This window comes from Schistocerca cancellata, chromosome 7, assembly GCF_023864275.1.
Source record: "Schistocerca cancellata isolate TAMUIC-IGC-003103 chromosome 7, iqSchCanc2.1, whole genome shotgun sequence".
Lineage (NCBI taxonomy): Eukaryota > Metazoa > Arthropoda > Insecta > Orthoptera > Acrididae > Schistocerca > Schistocerca cancellata.
The window spans coordinates 590293736-590319968 of record NC_064632.1 but is presented as its reverse complement, the minus strand read 5'-3'; the positions used below and the strand labels follow the sequence as shown (position 1 = coordinate 590319968).

The following is a 26233-nucleotide window of genomic DNA, read 5'->3' as shown; positions in this document are numbered from 1 at the left end:
GAGGAAGTATTGAGTAGGATTGGAGAGAAGAGAAGTTTGTGGCTCAACTTGACCAGACGAAGGGATCGGTTGGTAGGACATGTTCTGAGGCATCAAGGGATCACCAATTTAGTATTGGAGGGCAGCGTGGAGGATAAAAATCGTAGAGGGAGACCAAGAGATGAATACACTAAGCAGATTCAGAAGGATGTAGGTTGCAGTAGGTACTGGGAGATGAAGAAGCTTGCACAGGATAGAGTAGCATGGAGAGCTGCATCAAACCAGTCTCAGGATTGAAGACCACAACAACAACAACAACAACAGAGTCTGAAAGGAATGTGGGTGCTCCAGTGTTAAGGTATATGAGGTAGAGTTGATTGAGGTCAGTCAGTCAGACAGGTTCTGGAAGAGCCCAATGGGGATGGTGCACATTAAAGTCACCAAGAAGCAAAAAGGAGTGAAGGAATTGATCAGTAAGCTGGAGGAAGTCTGCCCTGATGACACCAAATGATGGAGAGATGTGGATGGTACATAGAGAAAAGTGAGGCGAGGAAGGAAAATACGGAGTACAGCAGCTTGCAACCAAGTGTTCAGTGAGATGGTTTGACTTTAAATATCATCCTGGATAAGCTGAATAACCCATGACATGGAATGCTGTCCTCCAGGGAAAGGTCAAAGCTGACTGCAGAGAAATGTGAGAGGTCAAAACGATCGTGAGGATGCAATTTTGTTTCCTGGAAGCAGAAAAAAGTGGTCACTGCAATTCAAAGAGCAACCATAATTTTTCCTTGTTGAATCTCATGCCGTGAACATTCCATTGGAGGATGAGAGGGAAAGGGGACGAGGGAAAAAATGTAAAGTCATCACCTCGGCGGCTGCCGAGTGCCAGCCTTCAACGACCCTCTGCTACAGGACCCATAGGCTGGAGGGTCCTGTTACGTGAGATCTACAGAGGTGTTGGCATTCTTACTGAGTCAACCTGCAGATTCCAGGGCAGAAAAACAGTTGGCAGTGCGCACCATCAACACAGAGGTCGGAGGACACTCCGAGTCGGCAAAGGTGAAAACCATTTGTCTTTGACTTCTTTGAAGCCTTTGCAGTTGGCAGATGGACTCAGATGTTTGTTGGTTGGAGGGACATTAAAAGTCTTTGCAGGGGCATTCCTTCTGTCCTTTCGGGACTGCCAGTTGTGTAGCAGGTCATTTCACTGCCGTAGGCAAAGATTTGGTGGCTAGTTGCACAGCTGGACTAGAAGGAGATGGGGATGCTACCGTGATGCTGGGCAATTTGACAACCACACTGCTGAATTCGTGCTCACAAGTCTGCATAGTCGTGTCCTTTGTGGAGCAAGATGTAGTAAGAATGGTACTGGTAAGTGCTAAATGGTAAAACCCAGGGCTTTCGACTAACCAACAACTTGCAAGCAACAGGGTTAGGCACTTTTTCTGTCACCTGGATCTCCTGGGTCATCAAGATATATGGGACATTTTGAGGATTAGGCTGCATGGTCACCATCACAATTGATACAGATGGGACAAGGAGACAGACAATCGCACTCTTGAGCATCCCTACCACAAGTAACACATTTGGCTGTTTTTACACGATATTTGTATGTGATTGTAGCATTAACACTAGTAGAAGGGCATCGGGTTTGGAATGTATGGTCAGAGCATGGCAGATTCATAGCCTGCTTTTATCTTAGATGGAAGGACTTCTCTGTGAAACATGAGAAAAAGAGTGCGTGTATGCACTAAGGTTGCATCAACCTTCTTCATTACCCGATGGACCACAGTGATGTCCTGATCAGAGTGATAAGTTTGGGTTTCTCCCTCAAACAGGCCAGTGAGCAGCCTAGTGTAAATAACAGCAGGCAAAGAATTCAGCATTCGATGCGCCTCAACATGAACAGGACAGCTGTCGAGGAGCAAAGCTGCAAGTAGTCATTGGACTTGAAAATCACAATTGGTCTCCAAAAGGAAAGTGCTATTACTTAAACGAGAGCAGGATTTCACATCACCTGCAATTGCATCAACACCTTTCTGAATAATATACGGATTAATGGTAGCAAATCACTGACCTCCTTCAATACATGATATACATGATGCCACAAGGAACTGAGGTGCTGCTGGGAGTGTCTTGGACTCTTTAGCCTCATTCTGTCTACATTTAGTAGATGTAGAATGAGATGGTGATTGGCTCAATGCGACGAAATACCCCATGATTGCATGTCTCTGATGGCCAGCTCATCTGCCTTAGCTGACTGTTCACACCTCAGGTCACATGTCCCAAACTCCTGGCAGAGCGACCAGTTGGCAATTTGGAAAGGTAAAAGCTCAGGCAATCACCCCTCTTTGGGCCTGGCCTGTACCTGGGAGTATGTGTAAACCCTACCTGCCAACCTGGGGCTGGGAATTACGCGTTACTCAGTCACCTACTTTGCAGCAGACACATGAGCCAGTCATCAGGAGAGCACAGGGAGGAAGAAGAAGCAAAGAGGAACCTCAGTCACTGAAACAGAGGAAGGATAGGAGATGGAGAGCAAAGAAAGAAAGAATGAAAGAAAAAATACCGAGAAGATTGTTTCAATGTCAGGCTGCTAAAACTTCAGAACATATTCCAAAAAAATATCCTAGATATGTTCCCCAAGGGTGGGGAAAAGGAATAGCAAGAGGATACACATGCAGCACACCGGTTCTGGCGCTGCAGTCCGGAACCGCAGGACTGCTACGGTCGCAGGTTCGAATCCTGCCTCGGGCATGGGTGTGTGTGATGTCCTTAGGTTAGTTAGGTTTAAGTAGTTCTAAGTTCTAGGGGACTTATGACCTAAGATGTTGAGTCCCATAGTGCTCAGAGCCATTTGAACCATTTTTTTGGAAAAAGTGCTGCATAGGCTGGGGTCCCATGGTAGCCAAGCATGAACTCACAAAAGAGTGGTGAGCCTCCTGGGGATGACACTTTATGTGATGGCCCCTTTTGTCTTCTCACCTGGATTTTCAGATGTTCATTGCTTTATCCACAACACATTTACAAATTCCAAGCATATTCAAAAACATGGTGTTACAGACTTCTTCAGGGCAAGTAGAAGTGAAGTTTATTTATTTATTTATTTATTTTAATTCTCTCATGTGTTGGTCTTTTTAATGATCTTGTCTACGTTAAAAAACTTTTTTCTCTCATATGTCTGTAATTTATAATATCTTTCAAAATGTTCAGCCTTTCTGCATTTGTAAACTTGTAACACTTCCGTTTTGCAGTTGTCTTTGCATGGATCTTTCATTCAACTCCTTGAACATGTACTTGACTGCATGAAACATAGGATTCTTTGCACTACTGTCTGATTTTGGAAACACTGTCCTGGATGTTTTAATATTTTTCTAGCATTACTTGTTCTTGAAGCTGTTCCTTCCATGCTATTTAAATTCTGTTCTTTAAAGAACTGCACATCAGCAATGTCATCTTTGGTTGTTCTTTCCAATGGCTGCAGTTCTACCTCATTATCATCAGCTAGCTGTAAATTCTTTAGTTTACTATTTGCTCTCCTTTGTAGCTCTTCATCTGATTCATCATCAAATAATGGTTGATATTCTATAATAGAAGGAAAGAGATCATATGGCGAATCTGAATTAAGAATGTGATCAGTGACAAGCAAAATAGGCTAAGTGGCTGTGTCAGGTGGCTTTTCCCTTGTGACATGTAAAGAAACAATGCTAACTACAGAAGAACAGAAATACGTTTTGGTACACTGTCTATTTTATATTTTAAAAAATTCTTACTACTCAGCTTACTCAGTAAATCTTCTAGCTTATGGTTATCTCATTATTGGCATTTCACATTACAGCACAGTTGGACTACTCAAGATTCTATTTGTAGCACAGAAACACTGCCCGATTTAATACTCACCTTTTGTTCAATTGAGTATTGTATCCAAACAGTAAATCCTCGAAAGTGCAAAAAATAGGGTTATCTGATTGTTGTACTAAAGCAGTGATATGTTCTGATCCAAGGAACATCATTCATTCTCATCCTGATGATCTTGCCTGAACTAGGAATTAGTAAATATTATATGAAAATATGTGACATAATATATTTAATATCTAGTGATCCAAAGAACATTTTTTTTTCCTGTATTAAGTTACTGGCATTAGTATTAAAAACGCAGTACCATATTCTATGTAGTGTGTTTCCACATAAAAATTACTGTGTGCAACCTATGCCTTCACAAATGGCAATTTAATACCCTTGCAACTGATGCATAAACAGTAAAAACTGACCAACAATTGACAACAGCCAGATAAATCAGTTACACAGAATATGGTGAGTACATTATTATATTATTTTTCGCACTAGGATTATTATTTTTCTCTTGAATTTTGCCTTCCTCATTCCTTTGCCATATATGTTGTGTGTTGCCTGTAGTAAAGTTAAGCAACATTTGTTGCAGGGTTGTTGATTTATTTGTGAGTAATACGTTCAAAGTAGTAGTACTTTTTGTTACGCCACAGTTGCCATTAGGACATGATAGGTTTAGAATCTGCCAATGGGAGAGTAAATGTTTGATGGCAGCAATATTATGGATATTTGTAATGTATTCACATATTGGTGTAGGAATCCTTTCACTGGCGACAATATCTAGCCATTGCGGGATGTCCCACAGTGAGGTTTATAAATGCTGGGAATCATTTGGTGAAGTGCAATTCTGGGAAGAGAAAAGAGACACATGACAGAGGTGTTTGAGAAGGGACAACCGTATTTACCCAATTATAAAACGAAGTTTTTATTTCCAATTGGTCATTCAAAAAAATAATGGGCCTCTTATATGCACAAATTAAGCTACTGCTGCCAACAGATGAAGTTTTGGCTACTGACATGTCTAGATTTATTTTTAAGAACTCTATTGGGTAGGGCATTTTTAAGAACTCTGTCAGGTAGGGCTGGGCAAATTAGACTCTCCTTCAAACAGGTTCAATTTTCCCGATACGCTGTGGTGTTCGATACAGTATCGGTGTGGCTCAATCAATCACATGACATTTGATTCACCGCTAGTGCAAGACATAAGCAAGAAACAATAAACTAACCAATATAACAATCTATTGCTCTGATTAAAATTTGACAATTTTGTTTAACACTGGAGGAAACAGCACCAAATTCTATCATCTTACAAACTCTTGTTATGTTTGAAAACATTTGCAATAGAAGTTCTCAGACACATATGGAAATCATGTACAAACATAATACTGCTTTTTAATTGTATTTCAAAGTAAAAATGTTGTCCAAGAAGTGGTACTTGTTTCTGAAACCAGATCAGCAGTTTATTTGATTATGAGAGACTAATGATTTACTAAGTGGGTTGGAACTAAGAAATTCATGCGCTGTTCATGTATTAGAATAGAGGGTAAAAACGTTACCAGCTTTTAATTAGCTTTAGAACAAGATACCGACTTTCAGACAAAATGAGGAGGGAAAGTTATTGAGAATGAAATGTCTAACAAACAAAATAAACTGACCGTAGTACTTGTTGCACGAATAAATAACAGTGGCACGACCCGTAGTAGGAGATAGAAACACGTCAGTAGATGGCGGGACGAGAACATATACGTGAATTATATTGAATTGTGACTGATCTTTTATTTACATATTTGTTGTTACATATGAATTGCACCCCAGAATATATTATTGCAGTCCACGTCTCACAGCTGCTCCAGCTTAGCACTACGAAAAGTTTGGAGGAGGAACAGTGATACCAGATTGGCTGAGGACAACGAAGTGGGAAGGGGAGTAGTGAGTGGGCAGCAAATTACGGTCTTACCAGCCTTGGTAATGTATACCGTGTCCTACTGCTTTTCAGGAACAGGTAATATTTAAGCTACAGTTTGATTGAATCCATTTGTAGTCTGAATTGAACCGACTTTAAAACTCAAGAGAGTGTATTTCTTCAGGTGACGGTAAAAGTAGATGAGGGCCAAGTGTACTTCATGCTGCAATGTTCTCAATGCTCAGCATGACATATGGGAAGGAAAGGGAGGTGGTCAACTGCTGGGCAGACACTGTGTTTATAACAAAGAGACATCAATTTCTCACGCTATTATAGATGCGAAATCCAATATGTATTTGGGTAAAACCAGCTGTGTTCTCAGGTCCCACCATAATCACCTCAACATATTGTTAAAAGAAAATAAAAAGCCAAATATTTGTCACAATGAAGATATAAATTTCACAACTGTGAAATGATGATGGTGAGTGTGATTAAAAATAGTGATACAACAGACAGACTGCTGCGATTACGTCACTGACCAGAGTTTGATGGCAGATGCATCCCATAGCCTGTGGAGACCCCTGTCAACTCAACGTAAGTTCCTTATGAGTTAGGATCTTTGAAGGTAAAAAAAAAAACCAGTGCACAGCCCATTCTGAAACACACATCCTAAAGTCCATTAGCCCAACTGACAAGGACAGCCCACTAATCCCACAGAAAGGACCTCTATTCTTTGGCACCAGCACCTTCAGCATATTGTTCACAGCTTACTCTACTTCATTAAAGACAGAAGCCCTCCATGGGCACCAGGTAGTTCTTGTCAGTTATAACACCTGGCACACCTGACCCTCTATACACATGCATCCCCAATTTCTATGGTCACTCTTCCACCAAGCATGATCTCTCAACTCCCAGCTACTCCAAATTCTCCATTTCCTTCTTGGTAACTATTGTCAGTCATGTTTACCCCTAAATGCCAGAAGTTTACGGCAAAGGAACCATGCATTCAATGCTCTAAAAATCAGCATCTTCCCAATTCATTTCACTTGATTCTCCATGGCACTGCAAAAATATTCCTGTATGACACCAGCCTGCTGGTAGCACCAACCTGTGTTCATATTATATCTAACAATAAAAAAAAATAACTCAGCATAACGAGGTCCCTCATATGCAGCCTTCCAATCTATAGCTGGCTTATCAAGAAGCCTCTCTCCAGTATACCCAATGGCTTTGGAAGCCCTGCAGAGTATGCTGCCACTTTCTCCAGTAACAATCTGGCACGCATTATTGCCGCAGACCGGCCTACTCAACACTTAAGTGTACAGCCTTTAAGAAGCTTCCATGACCACTACTCAGGAGGGTAACAGTGGAACCACATTCTTCAGCTATCTTCTGTGATGCTCTGAAATAATATTCCCAGGCTCTAAATTGAAATTTCATTGCCACCCAACCAGAGCAAAGTTATTCTCTGTTTACGACACTGATTCTTCCACCATCATGTTTCACAGGTCACATCTGTGGACGGACCCAAGCATGAGAAGAGCCGTATATCCACATTTTCCTGCAGTCACCGACATTTCTTAACCAATCAGAAACCTTTGAAACAAACATTATCTACCTGGTCACTGTAATCAATTCATACTTTTCTATATGAGTATGAAACAACTGTCCAGCTGGATAAATGGCCACTACCATACTGTGGCCAAATAATGCAACATCAACTGCAGCTTCACAGCCTGTGCCACACGTTTACATGTTCTTTAAATCTCCACTCTTGTTGTCCCTCACAACCACTGAGCTGGAATGCAGGTACTATGAAATAGCACAAAACTGAAAGCATGTGCATCAGCCCACTCCCAGTAGTGGTGTCTGTCTGAAGTCTTCCACTGAACATTGATCAATTTGGATTGTAAAGCAGATGTACTGATTAATTTTTCCTAAAATTTTGAAATACCCAAAAAATTCATTTTTTTACATATAAAGTAATTTATCACAACATCCAATGTCATTTTCGAGTTTTCCATCCATTTCCTGATTTATGCCCACATGTAAATTAGGGATTTTTCTGGCAAAGTTGTAACGTACCAGGCAAACACGACATCACTTTCAGTAAAATTAACTTTATTTTTAAAAAAGATATACAGGAAAGGGTTGTGGTCCAAATGTTAACTCTAAAAATACTACCACTTACAGTAAAACTTTTATACAACCCTCAAGTTAGTTTGAAAACTATAGTAACTTCATTTACACTTAAACAGAACTAATTTCTTGTTAAATTTTCCACCACAGTTCACAAACCATAACATTAGGCTTTAATACACTGTAGAGGAGCTTCCTGGCAGGTTTCCTGTGTGCAGTTTTTACCTTCAAAACTCATGCCCAAAATGCTATAAAAATTACACTTCACAATTGAAATTTGCCATATTCAAATACACTATACAATTAAAATTCCTTAGACCCCACAATTATATAATTTATCTTACTTAGCATTAATTATATATTGCTTTCAGTATGGGAATGAGACCATTGTCTACAGACTTTGTACTTTAAATTCTCGTTCACACATTTACACACATCGGTTGCTCGTTTAAGAGCTAACAAACAAAACACAAAAAGATTCCCAGCACATTACAGCCAAAACTGAACCATTATGGAGTATAGGGCTTGCATATACCATAAAAGTAATATACAAACAATGTAAAGCCCAGGATGGAATAACAATAATATGGAAAGGATAGATGCTAATCACCATGGAGGTGGCACTGAGTAACAGGCAGGCACAATGAACAAAAGACTGCTAAAATATTCAAACTTCCAGACAAAGTCGTCCTCCCTAAATAGAAAACACACATTCACTATGGCCATGTGTATGAGAGACAAATTTGAGTTTGTGTGGTTAAGTTTTTTCTGTTTTGTAAGAACTTTGTCCAAAAGCTTGAATATTTTAGCAGTCCTTTCACTGTGCCTCGGCACCACCTCTACATGAGCGTAGCAATCTATCTTTTCCATAAAAGTAATATACAAGCACACTGTCTCTCAGCTTAATTAAAGGCAGCTCGTCTTCATTAAAATAGCCAATTATAATGCAAGTAAAAATATTTTTATACAGTTCAGTGTGGTACACAGATTTCAATTCTAAGATTTTTTTATGTTACTGCAAACGCAAAGAAAATATCCTTAACAGGTGGAGGGTGTATCGAGGGAGGGGAATACCGTGTGATACACACACAGAATGAATAGTTTAAGGAGGACTGTCTCCATATTAACTACAGTTTTTGTATCAACAGACACTTTCAACCAAAGTCCACTAAACAGTAGTAAAGGAAACAACTGGAAACACAGTAAATGAGTCCCTAATTTCAGTACAAATTTTATTTTAATATTTGCTCCAGGAAAGTTGCAGATAATACTTTATCAAGCAAAAGTATATATTTAAGAACAATAGGTACCACGATTCCTATTACAAGCTACACGTATTTTGGTAAATGCTATTAGCTAGTTATACAAGCATGTCTCAGATGCAACAAAAACCATTACTAGTCCCTTTTACTCAAAATCAATTTTAAGAGTTTCCTGATAAATTTCAATTTTCACATGCTGAGAAATTGTGAACAAGCTTAATGGATTGGTCATGTGTACACATCATTAATCTCACTTGAATCTGCACATTTTGAAGAAGATCAGCATAGTGCCCTTAAAAATCTGGAATGCTGTATTTCCATTACCTCCAAAATTAATTAGAACCTTGTATGTAGGCATAGGACGATAAGATAGTTATGCCAACAAAATGCCGCTATAAAGTATCATAATCTTTCAAGCATCTCACTAGCCAATGTCCCTTTTTACACATTTGCATGAAACACCAAATCATATCACAGAAAAGTAAGAAGTTACCAGTCACTTGGCATTTTTGAGTCAAATGTTACTCCTTCACATGAGTTTATGTGGCAGAAATACACATTACCGGAGTGGATGTTTTAAAACTGCGTGACATTAAAAGGCATCTTATGAAACACTGCAGAGAGATACATACCCTTGAAATCACCAAAGAAATTTAATTCCTTGCACAATTTTCAAAGTGGCTAATCCACATTCACTTAAAACTTCGGTGTGGCTTCCAAGACATAAGTAATTTATGGTATGAATTTTATCAGTTTATATTTTACTCAAATATTATTCTTTAAGCCACCCATTAAATTGGCAAGTTACGTAAATAAATTACGAAAGTAATCCTATGGTAAATAAAACCTTACTTGATAAACAAGATAGAAATGAGCGCTCTGAATAGCAGTCTTACTAGCTTCACCTCTCCCTACATGGTGATAAGAGTTAATCACTATGTAATCATCCCATTAACTGTGCAAGTGATACAGGAACAAAGGAAAATTGTACTCTATTTACATGGTTATTCAAATGAATTGGCTTACTTACTTTCCTCTCTAAAAGTGCCCAATTTTCATGCATTTATACATAATGAAAATCAGTAAGATTTTAACAATTATAAAGAACAAATCAGATTCAATCATTGCATAAATGAGAACACACTAAATTTACTTAAAAATATTTATTTTCAGTAATCTTCAATATAAAACATATAAAGTAAGAGTAAAATTTCAGACAATCTGCACATTTGAATATCTGTTACATGATTGTGTTTCTTTACCAAAAACACAGCACTACAAATGTGATGCATTACTCTAGAACACTTATCAGTCAGACTGTAAAAAGAGTTCTCTTATTGGAGAAGCTGTAGAAACTGTGATAAAATCTGATGTCACAACGAACAGCCAAATCACAATCCTTAAGGCATCCAAACATTTTGCAAGTTGGCTTTCAAATGTCAAGATTTTACGACTCCATATGCCTGCTGGTAATTACTGGAGTAACAAACTAATAGTAGCAACTTGCACACTATTGCTGTGCAGCCAAATCCAACAGCAATCCTAATTTCAAGTTGTAATATAAACTGCCACACGATCATCAGAATCAAGTATAAATCAAAGTAAGAATTATTGTAAAAGACATCACAAAAGCTTATTACCATCTTAGCAACCAAATGTGATACAGACATATAAATTGAAATATAAACTGAACAGAAAATATTTATACAATACAGGACTCAGACTGTTTGAAGCGCCACAAAAGTTAAAATACTGCAAGTATGAGTACCAATATTTACAAATGCAGTCATACCTATTATGGTGGGTTGCACAAAGCTCAAGATGAACGGATCAAAATGAACACTGTATTAGCGAGACTATAAAAAAATACTTCAAAGTATGAAACGTCAAGGTCTGAAGAAACTGACAAGATATAACTTCTCTGGAATATTATGTTAATAATAAGCTTCTAAAATTTATCAGTAAAATGAAAAAGCTTTCACTAATGAAGATAATCTAAAACTGCTCTTAAAAGTATATGGTTCTATTAATGTAGACTGTTGAAACATTGAAACAAACATGCACACTTCAGTAGACATCTGGACTCATTCCCATGGTATTTCTATTAATGTTTTTTGGTTTTTTACAACTGCAAGAGATGATTCCTTGTTATTTTATAAACCAAAAAATTAAGTCAAACAACATTCTCTTGATGTGGTCATTTTTATTTAAAATTGCATAGTATTCTGCAAGATGCATGTGAAGTGCAGGTACAATAATCACTAAAACTTGCAGCAGCATATTCTTCATGTAGATATCAACTGAAATAAAACAGGAGACGTTATTAACATCACAGCGCAATTAAATGGAAAAGTAGTAGTGCAAAAGTACCTTTTAGATACTTACTGATTTTACTGTTACTTTAATGAAATCCTTCTTGTGGGCCAGGTCAAAATCTGGATAATGAGCATATACTTGTTTACAAACAGTCTTCATTGTTATTTCTTCGAGGTTAGCTCCTTCCAAAATTTCTTTGACATACGACTTTATCTCTTCATCCTGTACAGACAATTAAAAAAACATCATTCGCATACATTACACAAACAAGCAAAAAGGTCTTCAAAAGGTGAAATACATACGAAACAATTTTAAAATTTTGCTAAAAACTGCAGACTACGTTCAGTCTAGGTAAGAATAAAAAACCGTAAAAATTTACTTACTGTGGGTGGTGCTTTTGTCTTTTTTGATAGGGGTTCATCTTCAGATGAAGACTCGTCATCACTCTTACTAGAGGTTTTCCGTTTTTTAGCTGAAGATTTCTTCTCAGACTTTTTGTTTGGAGTCTTTTTAGCATTCGCTTTCTTGGATGTCTTTTTAGTTTGGCTTCTGCGACCTTTCTTTGATTTTGACTTGGACTAGAAAGAAAAAATAATTTGAAAAATCAGCTGCTAAAAATTAACTACAGAACAAAGTTCTGGTGTATAAATTTAAGAATTGTGAAACAAATATTGGTGAAACAAGGACACATCTATCTCTCTCAGAGCAGCAGTGCTCTGTCCCCTCCTAAACTGTTGGACAAAAATTGCAAGTTGTCATAAATCACAAGCCACCCATGCTTATTCTCGCATATTTTTGGCAGTTTGGATGTTGTTTCTTTTTTTGTGTGAAACCAGGTGTCCAGATATATTAACTAATACACCTGTTGGGACTGGTGCTTTGTAATAAGAGGATACCCCCAACAACCTTCAGTGAAGTGGGGTGGCTTCTGTGCCTTATTAATATAGAGAGCAGGGTACCACAACAGAGGTGTTTCTGGAGGAGCCACATAAACCCGTGGTTCCTGAAGAGGAACAGAGGGCATTCCGGTACCTGCAAGGGGGGGGGGGGTCATATGGATGATTCACTGATCTTGGACTTTTAGCACTTAGCCAACAAAGTCTTGCTAGATTGGTACAGCGAAAAGTTGAAAGCAAGGGGCTTATTGCTGTTATTTTCCCCACTAGTGCTTGCAGCTATACTGTATTCTGTTGGTTCTGGAGATAAAAAGATTCCCCCATGCAGATCTACAGGGGAATTTCGTCATCAGGGAAAACAAAATTAGTATTCTACAGGTTGGAGCATGGAATGTTGGATCCCTTAATCAGGCAGGGAGGTTAGGAATTTAAAAAGAGAAATGTAACAACAGAAACAATTTTTGACAAAATAAAATAATTTGATAAAATCTACTCAACACACAGCAAGAGAACACACACAAACAATTATAATTAGGCAAGGTTTTGGAGCCAGTGGCTCCTCCAGACAGAAAGGCTGAAGGGGAAGGGTGAGGGATGAAGGAAGAGATGTCTAGGAAAAGGGGCAGATTTCGGTGAAGCCATCCAGAACCACAGGTCAGGCGAGACTTGCCAGACAAGATGAAAAGGACATTGGTTTAACACTCATGAAAGAAGATAGTATATGTAGAAAAATCTGCAGACCCCATAAAAAATTTCAAACTGCCTTCAAAATATGTCTTCCCATTATATAATTAGATTTTAAACTGCAGATCATTTCCAAGAGCAGATACTGACTGATCATAATTTACTGATTATGGTCATCAGATTATGGAAGAATTCATAAAATTAAGAAGATGGGCTCTGGATAAATTGAAAGAAGCAGGGATGTTAACAGTTTGAAAGGAAGCCTTAAAAAACTAACACAAACAACAGAAGGAAGTACAATAAGAGGAATGGGTAGTGCCAAGAAATGGAAGTGAACACAGCAGAGTATCAAATACGTTAACAACAACAAAAACAAAATTAGGGTAATGGAACATGATCCAATTAAATCAGGCAATGTTCAGAGAATTAAAATTAGGAAATGAGACACTAGAAGTAGAAGTGTTTGCTATCTGGCAGCAAAGTAAATGCTTATGGTTAATTAGGAGAGGATTAAAATGCAGACTGGAATTAGCAACAAAATTATTTTTGAAAAACCAATTCGTTAACACTTTACACTTAAATGCTATGAAGACTTCCCTCAATATTCTTCTGAGTTAGCCTTTTATGTAAGTGGTATGTGGACAAACAGTTCAGACAGAAGAGAATATAAGCCTCTGAAATATTTGGCTACAGAAGAATGCTAGAGATTAGTTGGGTATATCGAGAAATGAGGTAGTACTGAATAAAACTTGGGAAGAAGAGACATATCACTGTCTAAAAGAAGGAACCTGTTTAAAGGATACCTTCTGGGGCATCAAATACCGATAAATTTAGCAATGGAGAAATGTGTCGAAGGTCAAAACTGTACAGGCTGACAAATACATCACAAGTTCAAATGAATGTAGATTCAGTAATTACAACACAGACACAGTGAGGCATACACAGGACAGACTAGCATGGAGTGTTGCATCAAACTAGTCTAACTCTTCCTTTTGACGAGTACTGAGAAAAGTAAACACTTATGCTGACCACACTTAACCCAATGACTGGCCTCTTATAGGCCTGGCTCTTCCCAGTTTTGTTAACTGGTAAGGCACTGCCTGCAGAATGTTTTTAAGTCCCACTGTGGCACACCATTTCAACTAGTCAAACTGGTGTTTTAGTACACACTCCACTTAGGAATAAATAGGAGCATATCCACCTGATATTTTGTTCTTATCCACTCAGGGACTGGATGTTGTGTTGTCCTAATCATCATTTCACCCCCATCGATGCGCAGGTCGCCGAAGTGGCGTCAAATCGAAAGACTTGCACCAGGAGAGCGGTCTACCTCATGGGAGGCCCTCGTCACAAGACATTATTATTATTATTATTATTATTATTATTATTATTATTATTACTACTACCTGGGATAAGGTGGAGGTGATTATCATCAGTCCAAAGACAGGATTCATGCTACTCTCCACATCAAATCACTATCTTCTGCAAGTCTCACTGCTGTGTTTACTGCACCTTACATTCTTGGAACCTGCTTGTTGTAGAGAAACTGTAATTTTGACCCTATTTTCTGGTTGCATCAGGATGTTTTCTAGCAACATATTCCTTTCTTTAGTCAAACTTTGGAATAAAGCTGTTATTTCTCAAACTAAATTCAGTGCCTTTCATAAGGTACTTGATTGATTCACCTGATATTTAGCACACACTTCTGTGGCACCACATTTCACAATACTCTATTCTGTATTGTTCACTGTCCACATTTCTCTTGTGTACGAGGCTTCACTATGGAAAACTACCTTTAGAAAAGACTTCCAATTAAATTTATATTCATTGTTAGCGACATCATCTTTCAGAAACTTTGCCATTTGCAGTCTACAGTTTGTATCCTCTCTACTTCTCCAATTGTCAGTTTTGTTGTAACCCAAACTGCAAAACGCTTACCACTTTTAGTAGTTAATTTCCTAATATAATTCCCATAACATCACCAGACTGGACTCCATTACAATCCCTTACCCTTATTTTACTTTCACTGATGCTCATCCCAAAATCTCTTTCCAAGACCTAACCATCGAGTCAACAAAACTCCCAGAAGTTCTTTGTTTTCTATGAGGCAGGTATACTTTTTCACATAGAACAAAATTGAGAATTCATGATAATCATGTAAGTTCATTGGTCCTTCATTCTATCTCACGTAGAGATAAAACACTGATCAGTTACACTCTAATTTATGGCACCACTGCAGATTAATATAATTCTACATAATTGGTCATTATTTTCGGTCCTTTACCCAACACCATAAAAGACCACTACTTGTGAATATAACATCTGCCCAAAATTTAATTAAATGGTTTAATTACCTCTGAATCATCACTGCTAGCTTCTTCATCAGGTTCGTCTTCCTCATCTTCCTTATCACTTTCATCTTCTTTGTCTGTTGCTTTATCTTCCGATTTCGAAAGATCCTTTTTATCTTCATCCATGTTGTCTTCGCCATCCGATGAATCTTCCTTTAAGCTCTTTCTATGCGCTTTAGCCCTCTTTGAACGTGGTGTTCGTTTCTCTGTTTCATCTTCCGATCTGTAAAATTGAAAATTCACGATAAGCATGTAACCAAAAAAGGTTCTTGTAATAATACCACTGATGACTTTATTTACCCAGCGGTTCATTTTAACTAGTGACAATAGCACTTAAGCCTGCATTTAATCAATGTGAGACAGGGAAGGGCACTATCTTGTGATTTCTAATATGAATCCAATAATGCCACAAAAGAAAACTACTCCAAGCGAGACAGCTACTTCGTAAAACTGTGAAGATTTAAATTAGAATGATTGGACTAGGAACAGTTTCAAATTAAAATCCTTTTCAGAAGACAGTACCTAACCACAGTACTGTCTTCAGACAAAAGTGTGTGTGTTTCATTGAAGTGAAGGGCTATACCGGCAGAAGTGTAGCTGTTGGTTGGGACTACCAAGCTTGCCAGGCCTCTGCATAAGACCAGACAAAGAGTGTCTTTCCTTCATCCGGTCCTGATCTCTCCCTTCCTTGTTTTTCAGTCAGGTAAAGATGGAAGCCCTGGGAAGGTTGTCTGCCTCAGGAATAGCAGGGTGTATACGTGGACAAGGAAAAAAAATTCCCGGATTTCCCGGTTAAAAATACATTTTCTTCCGGGTGACAGTATATTTTCCCTTATCAATCCATTGAATGGTTACGGTTTTATACGCGGGCGTACAACATCCAGGCATTTTAAAAAACTAAACTCAGGAAGAAAGACACGTTTTGGAAACATCTTTGATGTGCAGCAACATGTACGCTACTTATTTTCGTATTACGAAAGTATACACTGGAATTCCACCAAACATTGCATGTTACTTCCCGAATCATTGAAATCGAGATTTCGATGCGCTTTTGTAGGCCGTTCGTAGCTCATGTCACGTGATCTCGCCAGCCGATGACAGCAGATATTCAGAGCATAGGACACGTGATGTAGTCAGCCAACAGCAACATCACTGTTAAGTAGCACGAACAAAAAAAACAAGGAAAGTTAATAGTTTAAATTAATATACGTAGTGCTGCTACAAGAAAAGCAAAGTTTTCACACATAATATTGTTCTCAAGCTGCAAGAGAAGCTAAGCTTTCGCATATACTGTTGATCTTTTTTGCGCGTGTTACACTTAAAGATAGATCACACAAATGTGCCAATAAAATTTTTAATAATGACATAAATGTCTGACCTTCAGGGTTCGAAATTCTTCTAAATGGCGCGTCATCAAAGAGTTAATTTTTAAATGAGAGTCAAACGCTCTGTGATTTAATAAATTCATGGAACATTCTTGCACATAGTTCAACTTACGTAAAAGAATATTTACTTTGAAAGGAACACTTTTCAAACCACAATTCGCAATATTTTCCCGCGACCAGTTAGAAATAGGTTCGTTTCAGCAGTTGCCAGAAAGCGCAGATAACAGGTGATACCGAGCTTGGGTAGCTATCACGACGTAGGAAGACCATATGTACGTACGTGTAAAACATTGAAAGATCATACATTATGTCATAAAAGAAACAAGACATCAGAGGATACTGCAAGAGCATCGGAATTTCGTGAACAATATTAAAATGTGCACATTTAAAGTGCATACTTAAAGTGCACATTCGTATGTCCGGATTCCCAATAATGTAGATCTCGACCTGATATTAAGCTTTCCAGTGTGGTTTTCGGGTTGTAAATTTTCTTGGAGCACCAGTACTGTATTATATCATGTTTGGTTCTTTATTATGACATAATGCCATCTGTGCTAGAAAATGAAAACGTGCACTTCAAATGCATCGAACAGTTGAAATTAGCCAGTACTGTGGAATTAAACATTTTGTTTCAAATACATTGACTGCCTCTGCGGAAAAGGTTAAAAAAAGTCAAATTTCTTTAGCAGACAAAAACAACTTCATTGTTCCGTAAGGCGATTAATGCTTGACTGCCAGAAAGGTGGAAATAAAATAAAATCTGTAACTAATGACATATTTTAGCCTTTAGTAATTAGGTGAATGTGTTTTAATTCACTTGATATCTCCCGGACACAGATATCCGTTTTGTTTTCATTTGACGTGAGAGTAAACGAAGGGGAAACAGCAAAATCACTAAATGTAAACACGGGGCATGTGGAGACTACCCACTATAACTCAGACTGCTCTGCGTATCAGCCTCGGATCTACGACATTTGCGAACCGGGTCAATACTAAAAAAATCGAATTTTCAAAATATGTTCATCTTGTAGCGCACATCTTTCTGAAAAGTCTAAAACATAAAGCATATGTATTCAAGGAAATGTAAGACATTATTTGGCGTTAAGTACGCAAAAGTGCAGTGCCATGCCTCTTCATAAAGCATTTTTCTACCGCACGTCCAAACTATATTCAGGCGAGTGGAAATTGAAATGTCCTGTGGTGCCTCTCCTGTTCCCAGTCGGCCGGTTTGACAGCCTGCCCCTCTTAAAAAAAATATCGCAATTAATAGCGGATGGGATTATTTGTAATAAAACCAATACTGACAAGAGATAAGCAAGAAATTACAAATTTCTTCAAACCTTAGCTTCTAGCTTTTTTTCGTCTGTAATCTTGCTACAGGCAACGGCCTTGCCACAGTAGATACACCAGTTCCCGTGAGGTCACTGAAGTTAAGCGCTGTCGGGCGTGGCCAGCACTTGGATGGGTGACAATCAGCCGCCATGCGCTGTTGCCATTTTTCGGGGTGCACTCAGCCTCGTGATGCCAACTGAGGAGCTACTCGACCGAATAGTAGCGGCTCCGGTCAAAGAAAACCATCATAATGACCGGGAGAGCGGTGTGCTGACCACACGCCCCTCCTATCTGCATCCTCAACTGAGGATGACACGGCGGTCGGATGGTCCCGATGGGCCACTTGTGCCCTGAAGACGGAGTGTTTTAATCTTGCTACAGCTTTACATGGCATGCTTTCCTTTCTGTGAAAGAATCTATTACCTCATCAAAGTTCGTCAAACGTTTTGCTACATGAAAAATCGAAATGCTATCTAATACTGAAAACGCGGTTAATACAAATAATACCTAAGACTGGTGTGGTTTCTCGATCTGATTACGTCTATTTTGTCACTGTCTGCTACATAAAACAAAATAGGCCCTTCTAATATGGCAGCAATTTTGTAACACACCAAATATACGAAACTGTTTTGGCACAAATGGCCATTTTTATAACACGACAGAATATAATCCACAAAGTACCAATATCAAATGCCTATTAGGCCTACCACAAGCAAAAAGCTTTATCTTAGGAAATACTTTCACATTTCATTCATACGCACCAGCTTCTCAAGCATGACATCTAAAAGTAGTATTACGAAATTTTTATATAAATATGGAATCGTCTTATTCTTCCATAATTTATGTTATGTCCCTGTTTCTTCTCCTTCCTCATTCTAACAATCTTGTCATCACCAATTCTGTAGCTATTGCTGCCATTGTCAAAATTTGTTCACCGATTAACTTCATTAACCCTGTCGGAATCAAGGGTTTAGTTAACCCGCGATTATTTTCCAGTTGGACGTTATTACGTATTCGAACAACATGTTTTTCACGTTACTTCCAGAACAGAACTTATGCGTCTGCTAGTCGGGGACTGTACAACTGGTCCTTACTACTGTAGCGATCTGGCCAAAAATTTTCTGTCAAAATTTCATTTTCTTGGATACACCGAGAGGATAATACGTAATCTTTCTCACCTGTTATTCCTGTAAGTCGTTTATTTCCATTCTGGTAGTCTGAATCTATGGATTTCTCTAGTAATTATAACATTGCTGATCATTCGCAAACCCAATCAACCACATAATCAGAGAGCAATTGGCATTCATCCGTTTACTCCCTCAGCTCGTATTGCCCCGCCCCCTTTTGTCTGCGGAAAGTTTATTTCTAGATGCGACGAGGATTCTCCTGATAGAGACATCACGTACACTATGCATGCATTCAAGCCAACTTATGATTCATTCAGAAATCAAAATGTGTTCAAAAACCAACAGGAAAGCATTTCAAAATCATATGAATAATCGATAGACAAACGTGCGCTGGATGCTAGGCGCTTTGTGAAACAAGTTTTCTTTCCTCAAGAATATGAATTTGGCGCCCCCTTTTTCCGGTAGCATCTAGCTGCTTGCTGCGACTGCTTGCACAGTCAACAGCCACATTCCTGTAGCCAGAAGTGGGAGAATCTACTGCTCAAACGTGACTCAACTGCGCATGCGCATGAGCCCGCGCGTAACTGCTAAAACAAATCGAATGTAAACAGTTGCGACTTCACACTCATTGGAGGCAATTTGTTGTTGTTAAGCACTGCAGTCTTCCTAAAGCCTTTGACACATTTTCAATTGGCAGACGCTTGCATGAGCACTGTGTCGTCGTCGTATATGGCACATTTCCTTTGCAATGTAAGTTATTTTCGTTTTTTCTCTCTTTTATGTTTTATTGTTGAAGAATTATTCTGCAGTAGCGGGATACAGTAATATCCTTTGTTAGAGATCGGTTCTTACCAGTCAAAATTACAAAAATTTAACTAAAAACTCAAACAATGAAAAATTCCCGGAATTCTACAAATATCCTGGGGTTTTCTCCTGGATGAAAAAATTCCCAGGTTTTTCCCGGATCTCCCGGTTGTCCCGGGTAGTATACACCCTGAATAGCAACCCAAAATACTGCCCAGTCCTCCAGAGTGAGAATTGAATTGTTGGACCAAATCCCAGAACTTGTAAAAAATGTTTTCTCCATTTAAAATCTGTCAAAAGCCTAAAAAAATTTAAAAAATAAAATAAAAAATAAAAAAATAACAGGACTGTACCATAGCTAGAGGAAACTACTGTTTATAGCAATGTGGAATAGGCCAGGTTTTGAGCACAAAGGAAAGAAGTATTCCAGAAATGAGGGAGGCTGAAGACATGTGTCTTCAATAAAATGAAGGTCAAGGTGGAAGGGAAATAAAAATGTGACAGATCACCGATCTGATGGAATTACATTTTCCTGAAAACCTGCCTGTCAACCTTATCTTCAACAACAGAAGCTGAAGCAATGAATTAAAATTTGTGCCCTGGCTGGGACATGGACCCAGCCTGCTCTAGGCAGTTGTGGTAATCACCACATCACTGTAACAATGTAGCTGCCACAGTTCCTAGGATCACCTTAGTCTCATGCCCTCCCTAAAACAAGCTTACGACTCACATCTTCGGCCCTTTTTCACCACTTAAATCATCAGTATTGTCGAGGCTCTCCAACATTGGAATAGCATCCCAGCTTTGTACGCAATAAGGAAATCGTGTCTGTACCTTAGGTGTAGATGATCTATTGATCCGACAGAATTACATTTTCCACTGAAGGCATAGGAGTCAACATTATCTTCACTAAATCAATTTTAATTCATTACTTCAGCTTCTACCCTCAAAGATAAAGTTGAGTCTCCAGGAAAATTTAATTCCTTCAGATCAATGGATAACCTACACCTGAGGTACAGGCATGATTTGCCCATTACGTACAAAGCAGGGGTGCTGGAGAGCCTAAACAATAATGACAATTTACTGGGAAAAATGGGCTGAAGATGTGAACTGAAGTTAGGGATGGCACGTACCCACAATGCTACAGTGGTGTGGTTGTTACCACATTTGCCCAGTAAGCAGGACACTCAGTTGATTGCTTATAGCAGATTACACTCCTTTTTACACTGACATAAAAATGAGGAAAGGACCAAGACAGGGTTTATACAGGGACAAGGAAAAAAAAATTCACGGATTATTCCCGGATATCCCGTTTAAAAAATATGCTTTTTCCTGGGCAAAAATACACTTTCTGTGCTCAGAGACAGTAGGTTTTCCATAGATTTTTCCCTCGGAACTGTAAAACTTATCAATCCTTTGAATGGTTCACGTTTTATACAATCGCGCAGAACTTCCCGGGGGGGAGGGGGGGAAAAAAAAAAAGAGAGAGAGAGAGAGAAGTTTTGGAAAGACCTTTGATTTGCAGCAACATATACGCTGCATATTTTCGTATTACGAAAGTATAAATTCGAACTGCACCAAACACAGCGCGTTAAGTTTCCAGAGCGTTTAAACTGAGGTTGCGATGTCCTTTTGTACGCGAGTCACATCTCAAGCCACGAGATCTCGCCAACCGATGACAGTAGCTATTCAGAGCATAGCACACGTGTTCTAGTCAGCCAATAGCAAGATCACTGGTTACATAGCGTGAACACAAAAGAGGAAAAGTTAACGGTTTACATTAATGTACACAGTACCTTATATCTACAAGAAAAGCTAAGCTTTCACATATAATTTCTCTATGATTAACACACTACAACAGAAACTAAGTTTTCACATGTAATATTGATTTTTTTTTTTTTGCATGTGTTATACTTTAAGATACATCACACAAATGTGCCAGTAAATTTAAAATTCTGACATAAATGTCTCGGCTCGAAATTCTTGTAAGTAGCTGGTCCTCAAACTGTTCAGTTTCGAATGCTCTGTGATTTAGATATCCATACCACATTCTCATATGTAACATAATTCATCTTGCGTAAAAAGAAATTTACTTTGAAAGTAATGCTTTTCTGACCACCGTTCGCAATATTATCCGGAGACCGTTAGAAATAGGTTTGTTTTACCAGTTGCCAGAGAGCGCCAGAAAAACAGGCATTTTGTGCGTGTGCAACTGTATTGGTGTAGGAAGCCCGCATGTTCGTGTGTATTAAGCTTGTCAGTGTGGTTTTTGGGGCGTACATTTTCTTGGAGTACCAGTACTCTGCGATCTCATTTTTGGTTCTTTATCATGGCACAATGCCATATATGGCAGAAGATGATAACGTGCACTTGAAATTAGCTTCGCTTGGAACTAGGCAATACTGTAGAATGAAACACTTCGTTTCAAATAAAATGACTGCCTCAGCGGAAAGATTAATAAAGCCAAATTTCTTTAGCAAACTTGCAAAATTAACTTCCCTGTTCTGCAAGGCGATTAATGCTTGACTGCTACAAACTTAGAAATAAAATAAAATCAGAAAACTGAAATTAATAATATATTTTTGCCCTCCGTAATTATGTGAATGTATTTTAATTCACTTGATAACTTCCGGCCACAGAAATCCGTTTTGTTTTCATTTGATGTGAGAGCTGTACACGAAGAGAAGCAGCGAAATCACTTAACATAAACACGGGTCACGTGGAGAACCCCCTCCCCACTACAACTCTGTGCAAGCGTGAATCTGGCAGCTAGGGCGCGGGAGAAAAATTTTTCTCGTTTGCATGTGGCTGCTTGCTGCTACTACCGATACAGCTAACAGCCAAACTTCAAGTAGCGGGAGAAGGTACTGCTTATACGCGAGTCAAATGCGCATGCGCAACAGACCGCTGGCAATTGGTCAAACGAACCTTACGTGAACAGTTGTGACGTCATGCTCATAGCAAGCCATTTAGTGTTACGAAGAATTACAGTCTGCACTCTACGGCCTTTGACATATTTTTGCTATTTGCAGACGCTTGTGCGTGCATGGTGTTTTGTTGTTGTAAATTGCACATTTCCTTTGCCACTAAAGTCTTATTTTTTTCCCTCTTGTTTATATTTTCTTGCTGCAGTATCATTCTCCAGTAGCAGGATACAATAACATTCTTTGCTAGCGAATCAATTCTGCAGTCAAAATTACAAAAATTTAACTGAAAGCTAAAACAATGAGAAATTCCCGGGTTTTTCCCGGATGAAAAAATTCCAGGGTTTTTCCCGGATTTCCCGGGTCGTAGACACCCTGCAAGAGATGGATTTCCATAGCTGTCCATAATAGGCATATAACAGATATACAATGCTGGGATGAAATTGATGAGAAGATAATGACTGGAAATAAAATACGGACAAAATCATCACTATCAGAGCTTACGCCCCTACAAATGATGTTTACTGTAAATTTGAAGATCAGTTTCATGATATTAACAATGGTGCTAGAGGAAATAATTGCCCATAAGGAACATATTTTAATGGGAAAATAGAGGCTGGCCATCGATAAGTCTACATGTGTGTAGAATGTTGTTCAGACCACTTCCTGTTAGGTGCAATGATAGTAGATACATATACAGGGCCCAAGACAAATTAAACAGGCAAATATTCCCATGATGATAGTGTATGACATACAACTCAGTTAATCTGAAATAAGTCTGTATAACTTCCTAGTTAATTACAATTAGCAAACAAACAAGCACCTAGAAGAAGAAGAAACAGCAGAGCATATGTAGCAAGGAATTTAAAAAAAATCAATATACGAAACAGCATTCGAAGCATTGGGACAGAAAAAAGGAAAATGGCTCCTACAATGGTGGACTCAAAGTACTGAAGAAAGGTTAAATCTCAAAAAGGTTTATGTATAGTAATGACTGAGGACATGAGACAACTTGTACCCCAAGATGAACAAAGCACTAAAAGTGGACAGGTGTGAAAGGAAAAATGAAATCCGCAAGGATAAATGTGAGGAAGCCAACCAATGTGGAGGACGGGTCAAAAGTGGCAGCAGCATGGAAAGTAGATGCTGGGCTGATGGAAGAGGTAGAAGAAAGAGCAAAGCTGCCAATTATTTGTCTGATAGAATGGGAGAAGCATTTTAAAGGCCCGCTAACAAGGACAGAGTACAAGGAAACAATGTGGAGAAATTGTAGAAACCATGATGGTGAAGAAGTATAGAAAGTAACCACAGAACGAACAGTAGACAGCCACACAAATGAAAATGGGGACATCACTAGGGCTTGGAAATTTATCAGTGGAGTAAGCACAGTGTGGCCCAAGCATTATGCCTGAATACCTAAGCAAGTTATTAAACAAATGTATGTGGTATGTGGGGCAGGGATTCCAGCAGAGTGAAACTTTACATATCTAAGCAAGCCCCAACATAAAAAAGGAAGCAAGACAGTGTGCAGCAATTTTAGTTGCCTAAGTGTCACAAGTTCAATCAGCAGGCTGTATGGGAGGGGTTTAAAATAAAAAAGGAAGAAGATTATAACAGAGTAGCTTTCAAAAAGAAATGTCATGAGTAGGTAACATCTTTACCCTAAGACAGATCATGAACAAGAGATTGTCAAGAGATATAGGCAATAATTTGGTCTTCATAGACCTTGAGAAACCATACGACAGGGCCGATAAAGGTATTGTTTGTTGTGCTGTGATCAGGTGACTTGCCAAAAATGCATGTAAGAAGTATCACAGACTTTTAAGTCAGCAAAATGTGGCATTAAAGTGGGGAAAGAAATATCTAGAAAGGCCTTCAGAACCAGTAAATAATGAAAACAATTATGCTTTATGCTTGCCACACTAAGATATATGAGCAGGAGGCACTGGATCTCTTGTTTAGAAAGTGCATGACCACGGGGACTGAAGAAGGGAACCAGCATTATGAACACATTCTTCTACACTGAAGATCAGTATCATTGCAGCAAACAACGAACAGAATATATCTTACAGGCTTAGGATGTGGACACTGGCAGACATCAAATTAAAATGTGTAAAGGGTTCAAGTATCTGGTCAGTATCTTGTCATATAATGGAAGATGTGACATATCGAACAACAGATTAGGCAAGGAAGTGAAGCTATCCAAAATTAAATCTTGTACTTTGGTGCTCAAAAATGAGTTTAAAGGTTAAAATGCAATTACACAAATCCATTGTGAGCCCAAGAGAAATTAATGGGAGTGAGTTTTGGGAACTCAGAGAAATAAAAAAAACTTAGATCTTCAGAACGAACAATGGTGGCAGCAGTAGTTGGGGAGTAAAAGTGGAGGGTTGTAAAATGGAAGTGGGGACAGAAATTGGGAAGACTGTTCGTTCACGGAAAGGAAGGGGTGTTAATGGACTAAACAGTGAGGTCATCAGTCCCTTGCTAGAGAGGACATCTGGAATTAGTGAAGTCAGCCAGATTTTTTATAGTATCCACCATGGGTGCTAAAATCAAGACTATGAAAGCAATACTGATGCCAGAGAATAGAAATAATTAAGAGAGAGGTAAAAGTATTTGGGGTTGGGCCAGTTTACAGCTCAGAGAACAGATCTGACACCCCTCCCCCCAAACACACACACACACACACACACACACACACACACACACACACACACCTGTAATCTATCTGATAGCACACAGAAGAGGGGCAGTAGCCTATCAGCTGTTCCAACTCAAGGTGGATAAAGGTGATTTGCATCTACAAATCCATGCCTATGACAAAGTTAATGTAGGGCAAGTAATGGCTTATTTAGCCAATCCACTCCCTGCCACACTTAATGACTTTGAACCCAGAGGTAATGTATGAGAGTAGACCACGAATAGCAGATACTGCGGAGTGACGAGTACCATTGATCAATAGCATGAGGACAGTTTACCGAGTCACTACAAATTACAATATGGTCAAAGACATCTGTTTAATGAAATGTAGGGCTCTGTTAATAGCTATCAGCTCCACCATAAACAGAGCACATTCCTAGCAACAAATGATACTGCGACTGGTGGGAGATGTAAAATTATATCCCATCCTACACTCAGTTTTAGAGCAAGTCATGTAAATACTATAGCATCCTGATACTTCGGAAGATCTGAGGAACACAACCACAAAAGGTCATGTGAGTGACAAACTTTAATAGATCGGTCCTAATTGGTGGTCTGGGTACTAGCAAAGGAGCACAC

General features: G+C 38.7%; 1 protein-coding gene across 1 annotated transcript in view; it reads right to left on the bottom strand.

The window, feature by feature from the left end:
• Positions 1-7835: 7835 nt before the first annotated feature.
• LOC126091848 (protein DEK-like) overlaps positions 7836-26233 on the bottom strand; it is a 34855-nt gene continuing 16457 nt past the window's right edge. Inside the window, exons 6-9 of the mRNA XM_049907108.1 lie at positions 15383-15602; positions 11832-12026; positions 11518-11670; positions 7836-11432 (exon numbers count right to left, since the gene is read on the bottom strand). Coding sequence (XP_049763065.1) covers positions 11418-11432; positions 11518-11670; positions 11832-12026; positions 15383-15602 — 583 coding nt within the window. The 3' untranslated portion in view covers positions 7836-11417. The remainder of the gene's footprint in view (positions 11433-11517; positions 11671-11831; positions 12027-15382; positions 15603-26233) is intronic.